The sequence below is a fragment of the Petaurus breviceps genome, unplaced genomic scaffold (genome assembly GCF_028583685.1).
Source record: "Petaurus breviceps papuanus isolate PSGF00001 unplaced genomic scaffold, PetGlider_PUasm1.0 185, whole genome shotgun sequence".
Taxonomy (NCBI): domain Eukaryota; kingdom Metazoa; phylum Chordata; class Mammalia; order Diprotodontia; family Petauridae; genus Petaurus; species Petaurus breviceps.
In genome coordinates, this window is record NW_027185797.1 from 38310625 (window position 1) to 38326853 (window position 16229).

General features: G+C 49.9%; 2 protein-coding genes across 2 annotated transcripts in view; one reads left to right on the forward strand and one right to left on the reverse strand.

Annotated features, from left to right (window-relative positions):
• LOC138161883 (serine/threonine-protein phosphatase 2A 65 kDa regulatory subunit A alpha isoform) overlaps window positions 1-16229 on the reverse strand; it is a 454863-nt gene that overhangs the window by 33438 nt on the left and 405196 nt on the right. The gene's annotated exons all lie outside the window — the stretch shown is intronic.
• LYPD5 (LY6/PLAUR domain containing 5) lies at window positions 10093-14674 on the forward strand. Its single transcript, XM_069088879.1, has 5 exons — window positions 10093-10246; window positions 11648-11785; window positions 13194-13370; window positions 13861-14007; window positions 14105-14674. Exons 1-5 carry the CDS (start codon window positions 10201-10203, stop codon window positions 14338-14340), a joined length of 744 nt encoding a protein of 247 aa, XP_068944980.1. The 5' UTR covers window positions 10093-10200; the 3' UTR covers window positions 14341-14674.

The following is a 16229-nucleotide window of genomic DNA, read 5'->3' on the forward strand; positions in this document are numbered from 1 at the left end:
ATGAGTCCTGAAGGTTCATCTCGTCTCTAGCCCTCAGTTAGGCGAAGGGAGCATTTATTGAGTGCCTGCTGAATACGAAGGAGGCCAAGAAAGTGGGCCACGGACTGGGGCCTCAAGCAGCCTCCAGGCTGCGGGAGGGGATGGCAGGTGGAGCCGGGAAGTGGGATGGGAGGGGCTGAATGGAGCTGAAACTGTCAAGTCTGCGGTCCCGTTAATTACTCACAACAGTAGCGCAGGCTCGGTCACGGTCCGGTCCGTAATGACGCAATGACAGCAATGCTGCGGAGTCCGGAAGCTCTCATCCTTGCAGCTCGGCGGCTTTGTAGAACCCCTCCCCACGTTACGGCAGGGAGTGACCCCCCGGGGCTTCCTGAGGCCACGTCCTGCTGCCTCCGGGCGTCTCCTTGGATGGAATCCTAGACCTGGGCTGAGGTGACACCCCAGAAAACAACTCGTCGTGGGTTGTTGTTCAGTCATTTCAGTCTTGTCCCACTCTCCCTGGCCCCATTTGAGGATTTCTTGGCAGAGGTACTGGATGGGGTTTGCATTGCCTTCTCCAGCGTCCCCATTTTACAGATGGGGAGACTAGGGCAAACAGGGGGAAGCGACTTGCCAAGGTCACCAAGCTAGTGTCTGGGGCTGGATTTGAACTCAGGTCTTTCAGACTCCAGGCCAACTGCCCCACCTAGTTGACTATCCTCATCATAAGAGCCTAGATTTGGATCTTTAAGGGGCTCTTGGAGGTCTTCTTAGCTCAGCTTCTTCTTCCTATGGATAAGGAAGCAGAGGCCAGAGAGATGAAATGATTTCTCCAAGGTCACACAGTGAGTCAATGGAAGCACCAGGATCCAACTCCAAAGCCAGTGGGTTTTTTCATTGTTTCTTGGAGAAGGCATCCCCTGAGCTGGGTCTTGAAAGAAGATAAGGAGGTCCTAGGTGTGGGGGAAGGGGAATGGCTATTCCAGACATAATGGGGAGTATAAGCAAAGGATCATGAGCCGGTGAGAGTAGAGGTGGAAAGCAGCCTGGCTCAGAGGGAAGATGCCCTGTGTGAAGGGAATGGTAAGAAAGAAGATTGGACAGGCAGGCTGGATTGTGGGGGGCTCTGGGTGCCAGGATTGAGAATTTAAGATTTTATTTGGTAAATGATTTTCTAAGGCCCCTCCCAGCTCTGACCTCCAACATGCTGAATTTTGCCCCCAGCCCTGACATTCCACATTCCAAGGTCTCTCCCAGCCTAACATTCTGGGTTCTAAGTTCCTGACTCTGATGTTCTGATTCCATGACTTTGTCCTCTCCTTTGTTCACACTGACCTCTACAATTAGACAGCTGTCCTCCCATCCCTCCGGATTCCCTTAGGTCCTTGTTCTCTTCAGTCTCTCCCTGTCCCCTGGCTTCTCTTCTTCAGCCTGTGAACAAGCATAAGACTTCTTCAACCTAAAAACCTTTCTACCACCATCCAGCTCCTCTTTGTCATAGCCAGACTGCTAGAAAGAGTCATCTGTACTCCCGTGCCTCCACTTCCTTACTGTCCATCAATCACCAAGCATTTATCAGACCCTGACAATGTACCAGCCACTGAACAAGCCACTAGTGATTCAAGGACAAAAATCAAGTGTTCCCTGTTCTCACAAGGCTCACATTCTATCTGAGTGCTGGGGAAAGCCCAATGCCAGCACCCTGTAGCTCATGTTCAATGGCGGGACTCAATGAGGTGGGACTCACAAGTCATTGAACAATCATGCAAAGGAGGTGTCCTTAGCCATAACCCAGAAAGGATAGGTAACATGAGGATTGGCTTCTCTGGACTCAGCCCCCCTCATCTCCATATGGAAAACATCTGGTCATCAAGGCAGGCTATGGTGACTTCAGAAACCTAGCGATTCAGAGGGCTCTGACTAGGAAACCGAGGAGGGAAGCAGGGTCCTGTCACTTAGGGGAAGAGAGAGGTGCTCACACCAGTGGAGACAGACTAGACATGGCCCTGTCTCTGTGCCCTCACCAGCCCCCTGAAAGTCCCTCTCTGAAGTCGCCCGCCTCTTCACTCCTTATCCTTCTGTTGACTGCTCTGCAGCATTGGCACGCACAGTTGGCGCCCCCTTCTTCTGGATACTGTCCCCTAGGACCTTGCACAGAGTAATGGGTGGCTTTTCTTCCCGTGGCTCTTCTGATACTCCTCTCCCACACTTCTGCCCCTCTGAGCAGTCTGCCTCTGTCTCCTTGACCGACTCATCATTAGCTTCAAATCCTCCAAGTCTCGGGCTTCCCGATGGGTCTGTCCTTGAAGTTAGTCTCTCCACATTCTCTGCCTTCTCCATCATTTCTGTGGTTTCTGTTATCACCTCTAACATTGACCAAGCACAGTGCCCGGCACACAGTAGACCTCTGATGAATGTCTGTGCACTCTGACCGCCAAATCTGTCTCTCTAGGCCTCCATGCCCTGTCTCCGACTGCTATGATGGTGGTCTGGTTTGTATGTGCCCAGACTCCTTCAGCTTACTCAGCTGATGCAACATGGAGAACCTGAGAAATGAGGGAGCTCTGGGGGGGCCAGAGAACAGATGGTACATGGTCATTCTGTGACTGGTTCCCTCGGGCTGACCAGGCCACAGGGTCAGGAAGAGCCTTCTTCAGGCCTGCTAGTGTATCCAGAGGCCAGGCCTCAGCAAGCTCCAGCTACCTCCATTTGCTTTATTCACAGCATGGTGAGTGTGGTGGTTATTGGGTCCCAAGACACCAGCCTTGATCTCTGGGCCTTTTTCTTTGTTCTTTTCTGTTCTAGGTCTGAGGAGCAGTTTCCCACTTATTTGGGAGCAGCAAGCCTTAAAAATATGGGAGTCACAATCCAGGCCAGATGTGGCCACCAGCCCCATGAGTGCTCCCAAGATCAAGGAGAGATTGGGGGGAATGAACTATTGGAGCATTGATCCAGCACTCTGGACAGCAGCTTAGTGGGCCCAGAGTCATGGAGGCACTGAGCTAAGATTTGAGCCTCCTCTCTCAGAGAGCTGGGTGATGGAGGGCAGTGGCTGCCCCAGAGGGATTGGCAAACTTCGATATAGAACTCCAAGAGAATGAACCCACTAATAGCGCGGGTGAATGGCGACCTCCAGTGAGAACTGAGAATGTCAGTGAGGCTGAGGTGTGGCAAGGTGTTTCATAGCAGTGAGCAAGATGCTAGGACAAAATTTCAAGCTGCAGAGATGAGTCTTATTCTGAAAGGCCAGAAAGTAACCCCCCCCCCATCTCATTTTGATGTTACCATCTCTTGGACCTCTCTTTATAAACCCCCCACTCCCAAGATCACCAGGCAAAGATAAGACAAGATGGGAGTAGTCCACAGCTATGGGAGGAGTCCACAACAATTTAGATTGAGCCTGATCTTTTCCCACAATGTGGGTGGTGTGTGAAGTTACAAGGGCAGCGATACAAGTTACAAGATAAGAATTGTAACTCAGGTGACTTGAGGTTACCTGAGTGAAACTTTCAAAGGAGGGGAATATTAAATCTAGCTTGACTAAACCATAATGATAGAATTAAAATCAATTTTCAATTTTACAGTTCCTTGTTACTATGTCTTTGAAGTAAAAAAAAAAATTCCCTTTGCAAAAGCCTATGTTAAATTGTTCAGCGTAACTGGAATACTAGTCACTGGCCCCCTAACAATAGGGGGAGGAGTAATTTGTGGGGGCTCAAGCCAATGGTGGTGGAGAAAAACCATGCCTCAGGCCTCAGGGTTGCCCAGCAGGCCTGGCCCTACTTACAGCACATCTCCTTCTGTATGTCTCCACAGAACCTCAAACTAGGTCTACCCCTAAGGCTGCTCCTCTTTCTAACTTCTCTTGGGGACGTGACCAGGCACTCAGACTCCCCTCATCCTAAACTTGGGGTATTGCAAACCTGAAAGTGATCTGTCCATCTCATCCTCTGCCATCCCCTTCTCCTTTTGCCTCCAATCTTTCCCACCATCATGGTCTTTTCCCATGAGTCCCATCTTCTCATTATGTGGCCAAACTAAAAAAACCTGGATTAATTTCTCTAAGTATTGACTGATTTGATTTCATTGTCCAAGGGACACTCAAAAGTCCTCTCCAGCACTACCTTTCAAAAGTGTCAGTTCTGTGGCATTCAGCTTTCCTTATAGTCCAACTCTCACAGCCCTATATTACTACTGGAAAACCCATAGTTTCAACTGTATGGACCTTTGTTAGCAAGGCAATGTCTCTGCTTTGTAGTGTGGTGTCCAGATTTACCATAGGGTTCATTCCAGGGAGCAAATGTCTCTTAATTTCATGGCTGCAGGCACCATCTACAATGATCTTTGAACCCAGAAGTATAGAATATGACACTGCTTCCATTCCTTCTCCCTCTATTTGCCAGGAAGTTATGGGACCAGTTGCCAAGATGTTGGGGGTTTTTTGTTGTTAAGCTTCAAACCAGATTTGCATTCTCTTCTTTCATGCTCAGCAAAAGGTTTCTTAATTCTTCTTCACTTTCTACCATCAGAGTGGTATCATCTGTGTGTCTGAGATTGTTGATACATCTCCTAGCAATCTTAATTCTGGCTTTTGGTTCATCCATCCTGGCATTTCACATGACTACTCTGCATATAAGTTAAATAAACAAGGTGACAATGTACATACAGCCTTGTGTTCAATTTCAAATCTTAAACCAATCAGTGGTTCCATATTTGGTTTAACTGTTGCTTCTAGACCTACACACAGGTTCCTCAGGAGCCAAGTAAGATGATTCGGCACTCCCATCTCTCTGAGAATTTGTCACATTTGTTGTTATCCACACAGGCAAAGGCTTTAGTGTTGTCACTGAAGCAGAAGTAAATGCTTTCTCTAACTGTCTTGTTTTCTCTATAATCTAGTAAATGTTGGCAATTTGGTCTCTAGTTCTTCTGCTTCTTCAAAAGCCAACCCACTCTTCTGGTAATTCTCCATTCACAGGCTGCTGAAGCCCAGCTTACAGAGTCTTAAGCATACCCTTGCTGGCCTGTGAAATGAGCACAGTTCTTTGGTAATTTGAACATTCCTTGGCATTGTCTTCTTTAGGATTGCAACATAAACTGGTCTTTTCTAATCCAGTGGCCACTGCTGAGTTTTCCAAGTTTGCTGGCCTTTTGAGTTTAATAGCATCATTTTTCTGGATTTTAAATAGCTCAGCTGGCATCTCTTCTCTTCCACCAGTCTTATTGATGGCAGTGCTTCCCGAGGCCCCCCAACTTCACTCTCCAGGATATCTCGCTCCGGATCAGTGACTGCCCCCTCATGGTTATCAGGGATGTTAGGGTCTTTCTTGTGTAGCTCCTTTTGTGTTTTCTTGCTGCCCACTTTCTGCCAGAGAGGGGATAAAAGTAAAATGCAAAATGGGACCAGCATTGCTGCTTTGTTATGAAAAATTACATTGTTATGAAGGTCATGTCTCCTTTTCTTTTTGCTATTTACCTCTCCCTAGCCCCCCGAAAAGGAATGGCAAAATGGGCAATGAGCATAAACAACAAACCTTTGGCACCCAGTTGGCATTTAATCAAAGGTTATTTAGTGAATAAATGCTTGAATTTGGGACCCACAGAACCTCAATACAATAAGCTCTGTTATCTTTGAGTCCCACACCACAAAACTGCAGAAGTCTTGAGCTCGGGACCCTTAGATCCCTAGAGAAGCGAGGACCACCACCTTCTGTTCTTGAGGATCCTCAGATAATGGAGACTCCCTCCCTCCCACGGGCACAAATGCACTGCCCCGTGGGGAAGAAATCTTCCACCACCAAGTATCTAATACCTATGTACCTCCCCCCTTCCTTCTGTCCAGCTCCATTGCCCACAGTTGGGACCAGAGAGGGAATGACTTGCCCAAGGTCTCCCAGTATTCTGGGCCAGTCCTGGCTGAGACCAGGTTCAGATTCAAGATTGGAATGAAATGAGACACTCCTAGACTCTATAAGCTTTAACAAAGAAAGTTTATTCAACCATAGCATAGAAATGATATCCAGCTAAGATACAGTATTGGTACTCCAGGTTCCCCACCCCTGCTCTAGAGGATGGGGCTGTGTCTTCTGCCAGCCCTTCCAATTAGAGGGGCACAAATAGGGTTGACTGATGAGCTGAGGACAAATTCTTTCTAATTTGTCTGTCGAGTATCCTCTCCTCACTCCCTGTGTACAGAACCCTTGTTATTTTAATGATAAAAAGTTTAAGGTTCTAGAATTAAAAGGTAGACCCAATCCAAGAAGACCCCTTGGCTGAGATTGGAGAGCTGTGGATCCGAGTCAACTCTGTGATGTGCTGGGTAGCCACAAGCTTGGATCTTCACATCTTTGCAGTGACACAGTTGGTCATTGTCAGATAGGACCTGATAAGGCCCTTGCTGGGTGGCCTTGACTAAGTCCCAGAGTGACACATTAGAAAGAATGTGGGATTAAAGTCAGAGGGCCTGGTTTCTAATCCCAAATCTCTTACTGACTAGCTGTGTGACCTTGGACAAGGCCTCTCTGGGACTCAGTTTGCTTCTTTGTAAAATTAGGGCCTTGGGATAGATCATTCAGAGGTCCCTTCCATCTCCAAACCCTGTAATCCTTTGACCAATCCCAGGCAGCTCTGTATAGGTGCTTTGAGATCCTGTGACCTGAGGAACACAGATTCACAGACTGAATGTTAGAAAATTAGACCTCAACTAAAGAAGAGGGCCCTGAGCAACGAACATTTGTCAGATTACTGAATGGGTAAACATGCAGGCCTCTCACAAAGGGGCAGGGAACTTCTTCTGAGCTGCTTCCCTTGCCCTGAGGTTGATGCCTCTCTCTCTGTGCCCAGATTCTGACCATGTCCCAGATTTGGAGGCCCCCAGGCTGGGCACTAATACTACAAGCATCCAGGAAAAACAAGAGGGGAGGCACTGCTTGGCTTCTGCCAAGGGTGAGAGGGTCTGGCCAGGCCAGGACCAGGAAGAATGGGGGTCCTTCCTTGGGGCCCTGAGAAAAGCAAGAAGGAGAAGAGGCCACCCTGCCTTCAGACACTGGCTGGACATCCTCCTCAGGAGCCTAGGTCACTCCTGGCCGAGCTGTGTTGGGCAGCTCGTCCTCAGTCCAAGAGAAGCCACAAATACCCTGTTGAGGCTGCTTCTGCCTCTTGTGATCTTTGGCAGGTCACTCATTTCCCTGGGACTCGATTTCTCCCTCTGTCAAATGAGGAGGCTGGACTCAATGAGTCTAAGGGCCCTTCAACTCTGTGTTCACAGTCCTGTCTATGATCCTTGGGTCAAAAGAGGAGCCGCCACTGCAGTCAAGAGACATTTACTGAGCACCTACTTTGTAGTGGGCTAAGAGCTAGGAATACAAGAAGAGACAAAAGCCAGTCCCTGCCCTCCAGGGGCTCACAGTCTGACTGAGAGACCACACACCAACACCTACGGACAGACACTGGAGACCAGCCACAGAGGGAGACAATACACCAGCATCCCTGGGAGAGGCCTCGTGTGAGCAGGGCAGTGTCATCATGAAAGTCAGCTGCAGAAGAATGGGAGCTTGGCCAGAAGCCAGCTGGTGGGGCAGTCCATGGGATCAGAGCTGCTTGGGCCTTGGGTCACACATTGCTCATTAGGTGTGTACGTTATCACTGCATCCATGGATTGTCATAAATGTTGGTTAACATTTAAATAACATTTGGTTCATTTCTAAATTTCGTCAGTCACCAACGCTGTAAAGGCAAAAGGCCTCTCCACCAGTTCTCCAGTCCTGCCTACACTTCAGGCAGAAGCCAGTGAGCCTTTATTAAGCCCTTACTTTGTGCTGAGCATGGTGCTAAGCACTGAGAATATAAGCACAAGCAGAAGATAAAGCCCCTGCCCTCAAGGAGCTTCTGGAGGAGTACAGATACAAGGAGCTGTGAATGTGCTGAGCACCCAAGCTCCCAGCAGTGAGGGGGAGGTGGCGTGCTCTTGGAGGACCAGGGTGTCTGCATGCCAAAGGGCTTTGGGACTTGGGTTACACAGAGGGCTTGACAATGCCCACAGTCCCTGCCCTCAAGGAGTTTCTGTTCCACTGGGAGGTATAGACACATCAGGAGATAAGTGTATGATGAATAGCATGATGGGTGAGGAAGGCAGCTCCAGACAAAAATAATGGCTGGCATTTAGACAGAGCTTTACACATGTCGTCTCATTCGACCCTTACAACAAGGGAGGTGCTGTCATCATCCCCATTTTGAAGATGGGGAAGCTGAGGCAGACAGGAGTGAAATGGTTTGTCATCTAAGGCAACATTTGCACTCTCTCGCATCCACGATGCCAGCTAGCTGCCACTAGGCAAAGAAGCTTGGAAAATATGAGGATGAAGAGATGCCATCTTTCATCTGGGCGAGGACAGAAAGGAGCATTCTGAGCTGAGCCTTGAAGGAAGAGATGCCTCTCAGTGTCCAGCAATAAGGAGAACAGGTGTTCCTGAATGCATGGAGGTAGGAAAAGGCAAGACCAGGTGGGAGAATGACTGTCCTGTTTGAATGGGACTTAGAGTACATGAATAGGAGCCATAAAACATACAGCTGGAAAGGTAGATGGCAGGCAGATTGTGGAGGGCCAGCCTGAGGGTCTGCTGTTTTCCCTTAGAAACCATTGGGAGCCCTTGAGGAGTATTGTCTAAAGACCCAAAAGAGTCAAACCTGTGCCTTTGGAGCCTCTAGGAAAGGAGTGTGGATTCGAGTTAGGGGACTAGTTGAGGAGTGATGAAGGCCCGACCTCAGGCTGTGACCCTAGGAGTGGAGAGAAGGGAATGAATGGGAGAGGTGTGGAAGTGGTAGGGTGATAGGGTGAACATATTGATTTGCTATGGTCAAGGAGAGAAAAGGAAGAGCAAAAGGTGGCCTTGAGATTTGGAGCCCAAATGTCTGGGAGGAAGGTGGTGCCATCAAGAGAAACAGGAATTCTGGGAAGAGAGCCAGATTTGGGGGCAGAATGATGAGTTCACTTTGGGTCATATTGATTTCCAACACTTTACAAGCTGGTAGAGACGTGGGCTTGGGGCTTTGAGAGAGGTCTGGAATGGACACATGGATGTGAGACATGTAGGTTCACATCATCTCTTTGCCCAGCCCTGCTGCTACCTCCCTAGATGTACCGTAAGAGTTCCCTGCTTGGTCCTGGTGGAACCCCTAGGGACAGCCATCCTACCACATGGTGACTCTAGGCTGAGCTCCAACCCTTCCAGGAGTAGGGAGGTCCTAGAGAGTGATGGGAACCCTTCTCTCCCCCATCATGACCCCACCCAAGGATCCTAGGCAAGAGCTAGAGGTACCTATCAGGAAGAGAGTGAGGTGAGGGACATAAATGCCCCCAGACAATTATGCCTGGCTCCTCCAGGAGCCAGTGGCCTGAGTCAAGGATCCAGGCAAATGGGCTCTCAAATCCTCACCTCCATTGACTTCAGGGCAGCCAGCCCTGAACCACATGCCTCCAGGGGCTGGGGCCCATAGAGAAGAGTTTCCTGGATCAGCTAGTGATGACAGAGGGCTTCTTGGAGGAGGCAGGACCAAAGACCAGGATGTAGAGACTAACCGGGAGGCTACGATGATGGGATGAGGAGGGAGGTGTCCAGTGAAATGTCATCTATATGGCCTCAAGTGCATCCATGAGTATTACCTAGGAACGTGGTTGGACAGGGATTTCCTCTCCAGATACAGCAGAGGAGGAGACAAAAAGGGAGAAAATAATGGAGACGTCAAGGGAATCAGAGGAGGAGACAGAGACAGGGATGGAGGGAGGGAGTCAGAAACTAAGAATGGGAGGAGGCCTTAGGGAGGGGGCTGCAGGTTTTGGAAAGCAGAGGACAGACTGGTTAGATAATAGGGACCCCCCCTTGTCCCCACTTGGGGGCAGATATAGAGGGTAGCCCCTATTACCTTAGACCTGGGATAGGTAGGGGAGACCCATAAAGAGCTGCTCCCTCGTCCTTGATCCCCTCAGGGATACAGGCTATCTGATCTCCTAGCCCCTCTTGGCTATTCAGCTTGCTCAGAGGTCAAGGTACCAAACGTCACCCTTGGTGCACCCCTGGTTTAGAAGCCCAGCCCTGGGAGGGAAAGAGGGAGGGGAGGGGAGGGGAAAGGCAGAGGATAAAGGAGGCAGGAAAGAGGAGAAGAACCTGCTCCCACACCTGAAGGAGCACTCTTGACAGCCCACTGCCAGCCTCTCCATCAATCATGATCCTTCTCTTGTCTCTGCTCAGCTTCTCCGTGACATTGCCGGGTACTGGACAACTCGGGGTAGAGGTGGAGGGAGGGGCGGGCAGAGATCAGCACTGTAGGGTCCTTGAGAGGGCAGGGGCAGGGGAGAGAAGAGGGAGCTCCGTCCTCCCTTCTCCATCCTCTGCTCAATCTCCTCCCTCCTCTTTCTCCTCCTCCAGTCACAGTGGAGCCAGGCTTTTGGAGGGGACCAGGCAGGGAGGGAGGGCTCTCGACTTTCCCCTCTGGCAGACGTGGCAATGGAGAAATGCCCATGGCAGAAGCCAGTGGAGCAGGAGGAGAGGGAGCCCTGTACCCTTGGAGGCCCTTCAGCCCCCCTGGAAGCCTGTTTGTACCTGGCTGGGAGGGAAGGGCAGGGTGAAGGCAGAGGGGAAAGCGGGTACCCTGTGCCCGAAATGAGCCTCCCTGGGCTCCGTGTCTCCTCACCTCTGCATCTGTCTCTCCTACCTCTCGGCCTCTGTGTCCTGCTGATGTCTCCAAATCTCTGTCCCTGCCTCTCTGATGTCTCTGTCTGTGTGCTTTCTCTGTGGCTCAGGGTTTGAGATGTTTGAGTCTTGGTCCCTCTCAGTGCCTATGCCTTTGTCTTCATGTTTGTTTCATAATCTTCTTCTAAATTATCTCAAATTCTGTATGTCTGTATCTCTGCAGGGCAGGGGGGAAGGGTATGGACACATACCACTGTGTCCCGGCCCCTGGGCCTCACCTGAGTCTCTGAAGCCCCTTGAACCAGTTGACAGAATCAGATGTTCAGAGCTGGAAGGGGACTCCAAGGCCATCTAGCCCAACTCCCTCAGTTTGCAGATGGGGAAACTGAGGCACTGGGAGTCTACTAAGGTCAAACAGAAAATTTCAAAGGCAGGATTGGAACTCTAGGCATCTGACTCTAGAACCAGGGCTCTTCTCACTGTGCTAAGCTATACTATATTTGTATAGATAGATATGTTTGTGTATATAAATACACACACACAGAATCTATCTGCGCTGTCCGATACTTCATTTATTCTTTCTCTCTGTTACCCATCTAGGAAGCAGACATGAGCGGCAACCAAAGAATAGGCAGGAGTGTGACAGAGACGTGTATGGGGAAGGGGAATGGGAAAGGTGACTCATCTCTCTCATTTGAAATCCCAGAGGGCTTCCTGAAGGAAGAAAGGAATTTGCCATCAGCCTAAATGAAGAGGAGGAGGGAGGGGTTTAAGGAGAGGAGAGAAAAGACTGGCTGAGCTGGTGCGGCCAGCTCTCTCTTAGAATTAGGCAAGGCGATAAGATCAGGGACGAGACAGTGAAGGCAGGCCATCCCTCAGCCAGAATGGCCGTGTGTCTCCCATTCCAGCTGGGGGCTCAGCAGAGCCACCCCATCTCCTTCCCCTGCCCCACTCTCTTGCCCATCCTTTGTCTCCTACAGGCACCTGGACTCTTGAGTGCTACAGTTTTCAACGTTCCTTTACTGGCCCTTTTGATCTCTCCAGCCTCCATATGCCCACTGTGACCTGTGGCCCAGGCCAAGAGGTCTGCCTGGAGGCAGTGTCTTCCATTAGTACAGGTAGGGATGGGGGCACAGGGAAGGGGTGGGGAACTGGGGAGGGAAAAAAGAGGCCAGGGAGATAATAACCCATCCTGCCATATAACTTAGAATCCCAGATCTTGTAATTTGGTTACCAGAGTTGGAAGGGACCTCAGAAGGCATCCAGTCCAACTTGTTCAATATTCCTGACAAGTGGTTCTCTATCACTGACTCAAATTCCTCCAGTGATGGGGAGCTCATTACCTTATGAAGCCTGTTGTTCAGTCATTTCCAACTCTTCGTGATTCCCCTTTGCAGTCTTCTTGGCAGGGACACTGGAGTGGTTTGACATTTCCTTCTCCAGCTCATTTTACAGATGAGGAAACTGAGGCAAACAGAGTGAAGTGACTTGCCCAAGGTCTCACAACTAATGTCTGAGGCTGGATTTGAACTTGGATCTTCCTGACTCTAGGCCTGGTGCCATATCCACTGCATCATCTAACTGCCACCTTATGAAGCAGCCCATCCCAATTAGTTGTCAAGACATTCTTCAGATGAGCCCAGATCTTCCTGAAAGAGCTCTACTTACTTACCCAAAGTCCCCAGAGCTGGCTCTTCATTCTGCCCTGTGGGACCCACCAAAAGAAAGGCTAGTCAGTCTCTCTTCCACATGACAACCCTTCAGACAACCAAAGGCAGCTGTCATGTCCCCCCTGGGCTAAAGATCCTTAATCCCTCCTCTCAGTCTCCATCCTGGTCACCTGCCCCAGGTGTGCTCCTGCTTGTCAACACCTTTGCTAAAACAGGGCACACAGAATGGGAGGCATTTCTCCAGATGTGGTCAGACCACAGCAGAACATAGGGGACCGCCACCAGCACCCCAGTCCTGGATGCTGTGCCCCTGCTGAGAGTCACATGAGCTTTAGGCTGCCACATCATACCTTGGCACACATAGAACTTGTAGGTTTCCAAGACCCCCAGATCATTTTCAGATGAGCTACTCCTTAGCTTCACCCTGAACTTGTGGAGTTGACTTTTTAAACATTCAAGTATAAGACTTTAATTTGATGCCTATTGAATTCTGAAGAGGAAAAACTCTTAAGACCTTAGAACAGGGAAGGCTAGAACTGGGAGGCATCTTACAGATTATATAGTCCAGTCCCCAAGAGGGGAAGGGCAAGATGGGGAAATCAAGGCCCAGCCTGTAGTTGCTAGAGAGATGGAGTGACATACTAAAGGTCACTAAGCTGGGAGAGAGAGGTGACCTGGTGTGGAATAAAAATGGAGTCAGTTAAGGTCTGAAAAAAAATGGGTCAGAAAAATGGGCACTGAGATGGCTCGTGGGGAACGTGCCAGGGCTGTAGGATTGCCAGTCAGACTCGGGGATGCAGCAGAGGGGCCGCGGCCAAGTTACATCCTTCCTCCTCCCCCTGCTCCCCATCTCCAGGTTATAGAAATTCACTAACCATTGTGAAAAAGGGCTGCTCTTATGGGCCAGGCTCAGGGGAAATGATCTCAGAGGGAAACTCACTGCCCCCTGACTACACCATGGTACGGCAATGCCAGGAGGATCTGTGCAACCGCCAGATCGAGAGCCACAACAGCATCCCCAACCTCAGCCCAGGTAAAGTGAGGCAGGGGGACAGGGCAGTCTGGGAGGCCTCCAGAGAACCCAGAAGGAGCTCTGAACCCCCTTTGTTCTTCAACAGAGATACTGACAAACTAAGCTGGAGGGCCCCTTAGAAGGGTCAGGGCTGGGAGGGGCCTTCGAACAGGAAATGTCAGAGCTGGGAGGGGCCTTAGAACAAGGAATGTCAGAGCTGGGAGGGGCCTTACAACAGGGGATGTCAGGGCTGGGAGGGACCTTAGAACAGGGGATGTCCAAGCAAGGAGGGCCTGTAGAGATGATCTAATTCAATTCCTTCATTTTGGGGATGGGAAAACTGAGGCCTAGATATGTAGTTCTAGGTGCCTGCAGTAGGCACTCATTCCCAGGATAGTTGATAGACAGAGATGGGGATACATGTGGTCAAAGCCACCAGTTTCAGGTGCTAGGGACCAGGGAGGAGGGAGGGGTTCACCCTGACCTGGCAATATCCCCCATCTCTCCCCAGCCCCAGATCCCCCTGAGCTCAGTGGCACTGAGTGCTGGGCCTGTATCAGTACCACTGCTGAGGGCTGTGAACTCTACAATGCCCGCAAGATCAAGTGTCATGGGGGCCAGAGTGTTTGCTTTGAGGGTCAAGGCTTCCTGGCCATTGGTGAGTAGCAACAAGAGAGAGCTGGTGGGGGAGCCCTGGTCCTGGGAGGTCCTGGTCCTCATTCTTCCTGTTAACCTCTGCCCTCTCCCTCCCCCAGATAATTTCAACAACTCTGTCTACATAAGGACGTGCCACGAGCCCACATGCATTTTTACTGGGGCTGCCACTCACTGGTCGGACAACTATCTCAAAGGGACCTGCTGTAAAGGGAATCTCTGTAACAGGGTCTCCAATGTCCCCAGGACCCAGCCCGCCAATATTGTGCTCTCCAGTGCCCCTGCACTCCTGGCCCTGCCCTTGCTCCCAGCCATCCCCTTATTATTAGGGGTCTGAACAAGTCCTCAATTCCCTCCAAGCTTAGCCTTTCAGTTTGTGGTTAGAGAGCCTTAAAGACTCATGCAAGGGGTCTGGCACCTATGTGTGCTTCTGGACAGAGCAGCGAGGGAGGTTGAGGCAGCCCTGCCTAGGAGTGGAGAAACCTGGAGAGTGCCCAGCTTGGAGGAGGCTTCCTAGGCTGCCCAGCTCAGTCTTTCTTTTTCCTAATCTCTCAAAAGCATTCCTGCTGCCTCCAGGTGAATCCATGCTGTGAAGGGGAACTCATTCTCTCTCTAGGCAATCAGATCCACTTTGGCTGCTGCTGATTATTAAAAAGTGTTTCTTTATATCAGTCCGGTCATGATCTCTGCAGCTTCTCTCCCCACCCCACCCTGTTCTTCCTTACCCACCCCCCAACCCCTGACACATTCCCACTGCTCCTTGTTCTGACCTCTGGGGACAAACAAGACTGTCTTGTCCTCTTCTGCCCGACACCCTTCAGATATATGAAAGTAGCTATCTATCACCAGCCCATCACCCCAAAGTCTTCCCTTCTGTAGGCTAAGTATCTCCAGTTCTTTCCACAGTTCTTTTCCTTGCTGGCTACATTCCCTGGACCCCCTGAGGGTCATCAATCTTATTCCTAGTGGTCATCTCTCATTTCTCTCAACAACTCTCTAAATTGAAGAGAAGGTGCCAGTCCGCCTTGGTGGAGGACATTTCCTCACCTGGGAATTCCCTAGTCCAGTAAAATCCCAGATCCAACTCCATTCCTAGCAGTGGGGAACTTGCAGCCTCAAGGCCACATGTGGCCCTCTAGGCCCTTTGACTGATTTGTTCTTTGAAGTTTGGATTCAGTCAAAGGGCTAAACTTGCGGACCCAGAGGGCCACATGTGGTCCCAAGGCCACCAGTTTCCCACCCCTGGACTCTTGAGCAAATCCACGAAATATAGGCCAATCAAGAACACATCTCATAACTTAACTGGTAAAGTGATGACGAATTAGGATCCAATTTACAGAACCTTCACTTAGACCAAAAAGAAAAAAATTTCTTAAGATTTAAAGCCAGAAGGAACCTTAGAGGTTCTTACCACTTTGAGTTACATTTGAGGAAACTGAGGCTCAGGGATGGAATAGAATTTGACCAAGATTATTCAGATAAAGAACAGGACATGTTTTGATCGAAGAATATGTTTCAGAAATTGTCCTGTAAAATAATGAGAAATCAGGGTTGAAAATACAAAATTGGGGGGAAGCTCCTGAGCCCTTAGACAAACTTTCTCCTGGGACTCCTGAGGGCCAGTGGGGTGGGGGTAGGAGTTTATCTGTTCTTTCACTGTCTTTATCCATCCTGTCTTTTGATCTGCCCCTAACCAGAACTAAGGCTGGCACACCTTGCTTCCTTCATCTGTAAAATGAGACTCTTTGCTGCTCTGATTTTCTGTGATTGTGTGAACTGATGTCCTTACTGACCCTATGTGACAGGGCAGCCTGCCAAGTCTGCCCCCCCTTAGATCCGGGGGTGCCAAAAACTGTGATTGAGTGCAGCACTTCCCATGGGGCATGTGACAGGAGGCAATTGGGATGGTCAGGGAACGTCAGAGGAGGGGCCCTAGGGTTGTGGGAAGCACGTGTCAAGGTCAAGGATAAGTGGAGGAAGACCAAAACAAGCCCAGAGCCTTCGATTTGAGTGAAAGAAGATAGAATGTCAGAGCTGGGAGGGGCCTGAAGAACAGGGACATCAGAATTAGGAGGGACTTTAGAACACAGAGTGCCAAAGGTGGTAGGGCCCTTAGAGATAACCTAGTCTATCCTGTCTTTCTACAGAAGGAAAGTTTGAAGCCAAGAGAGAGAAGAGATTTGCCTTAGGTCACACAGGAACTGAGGAGCAGAGCTTACTCAGACC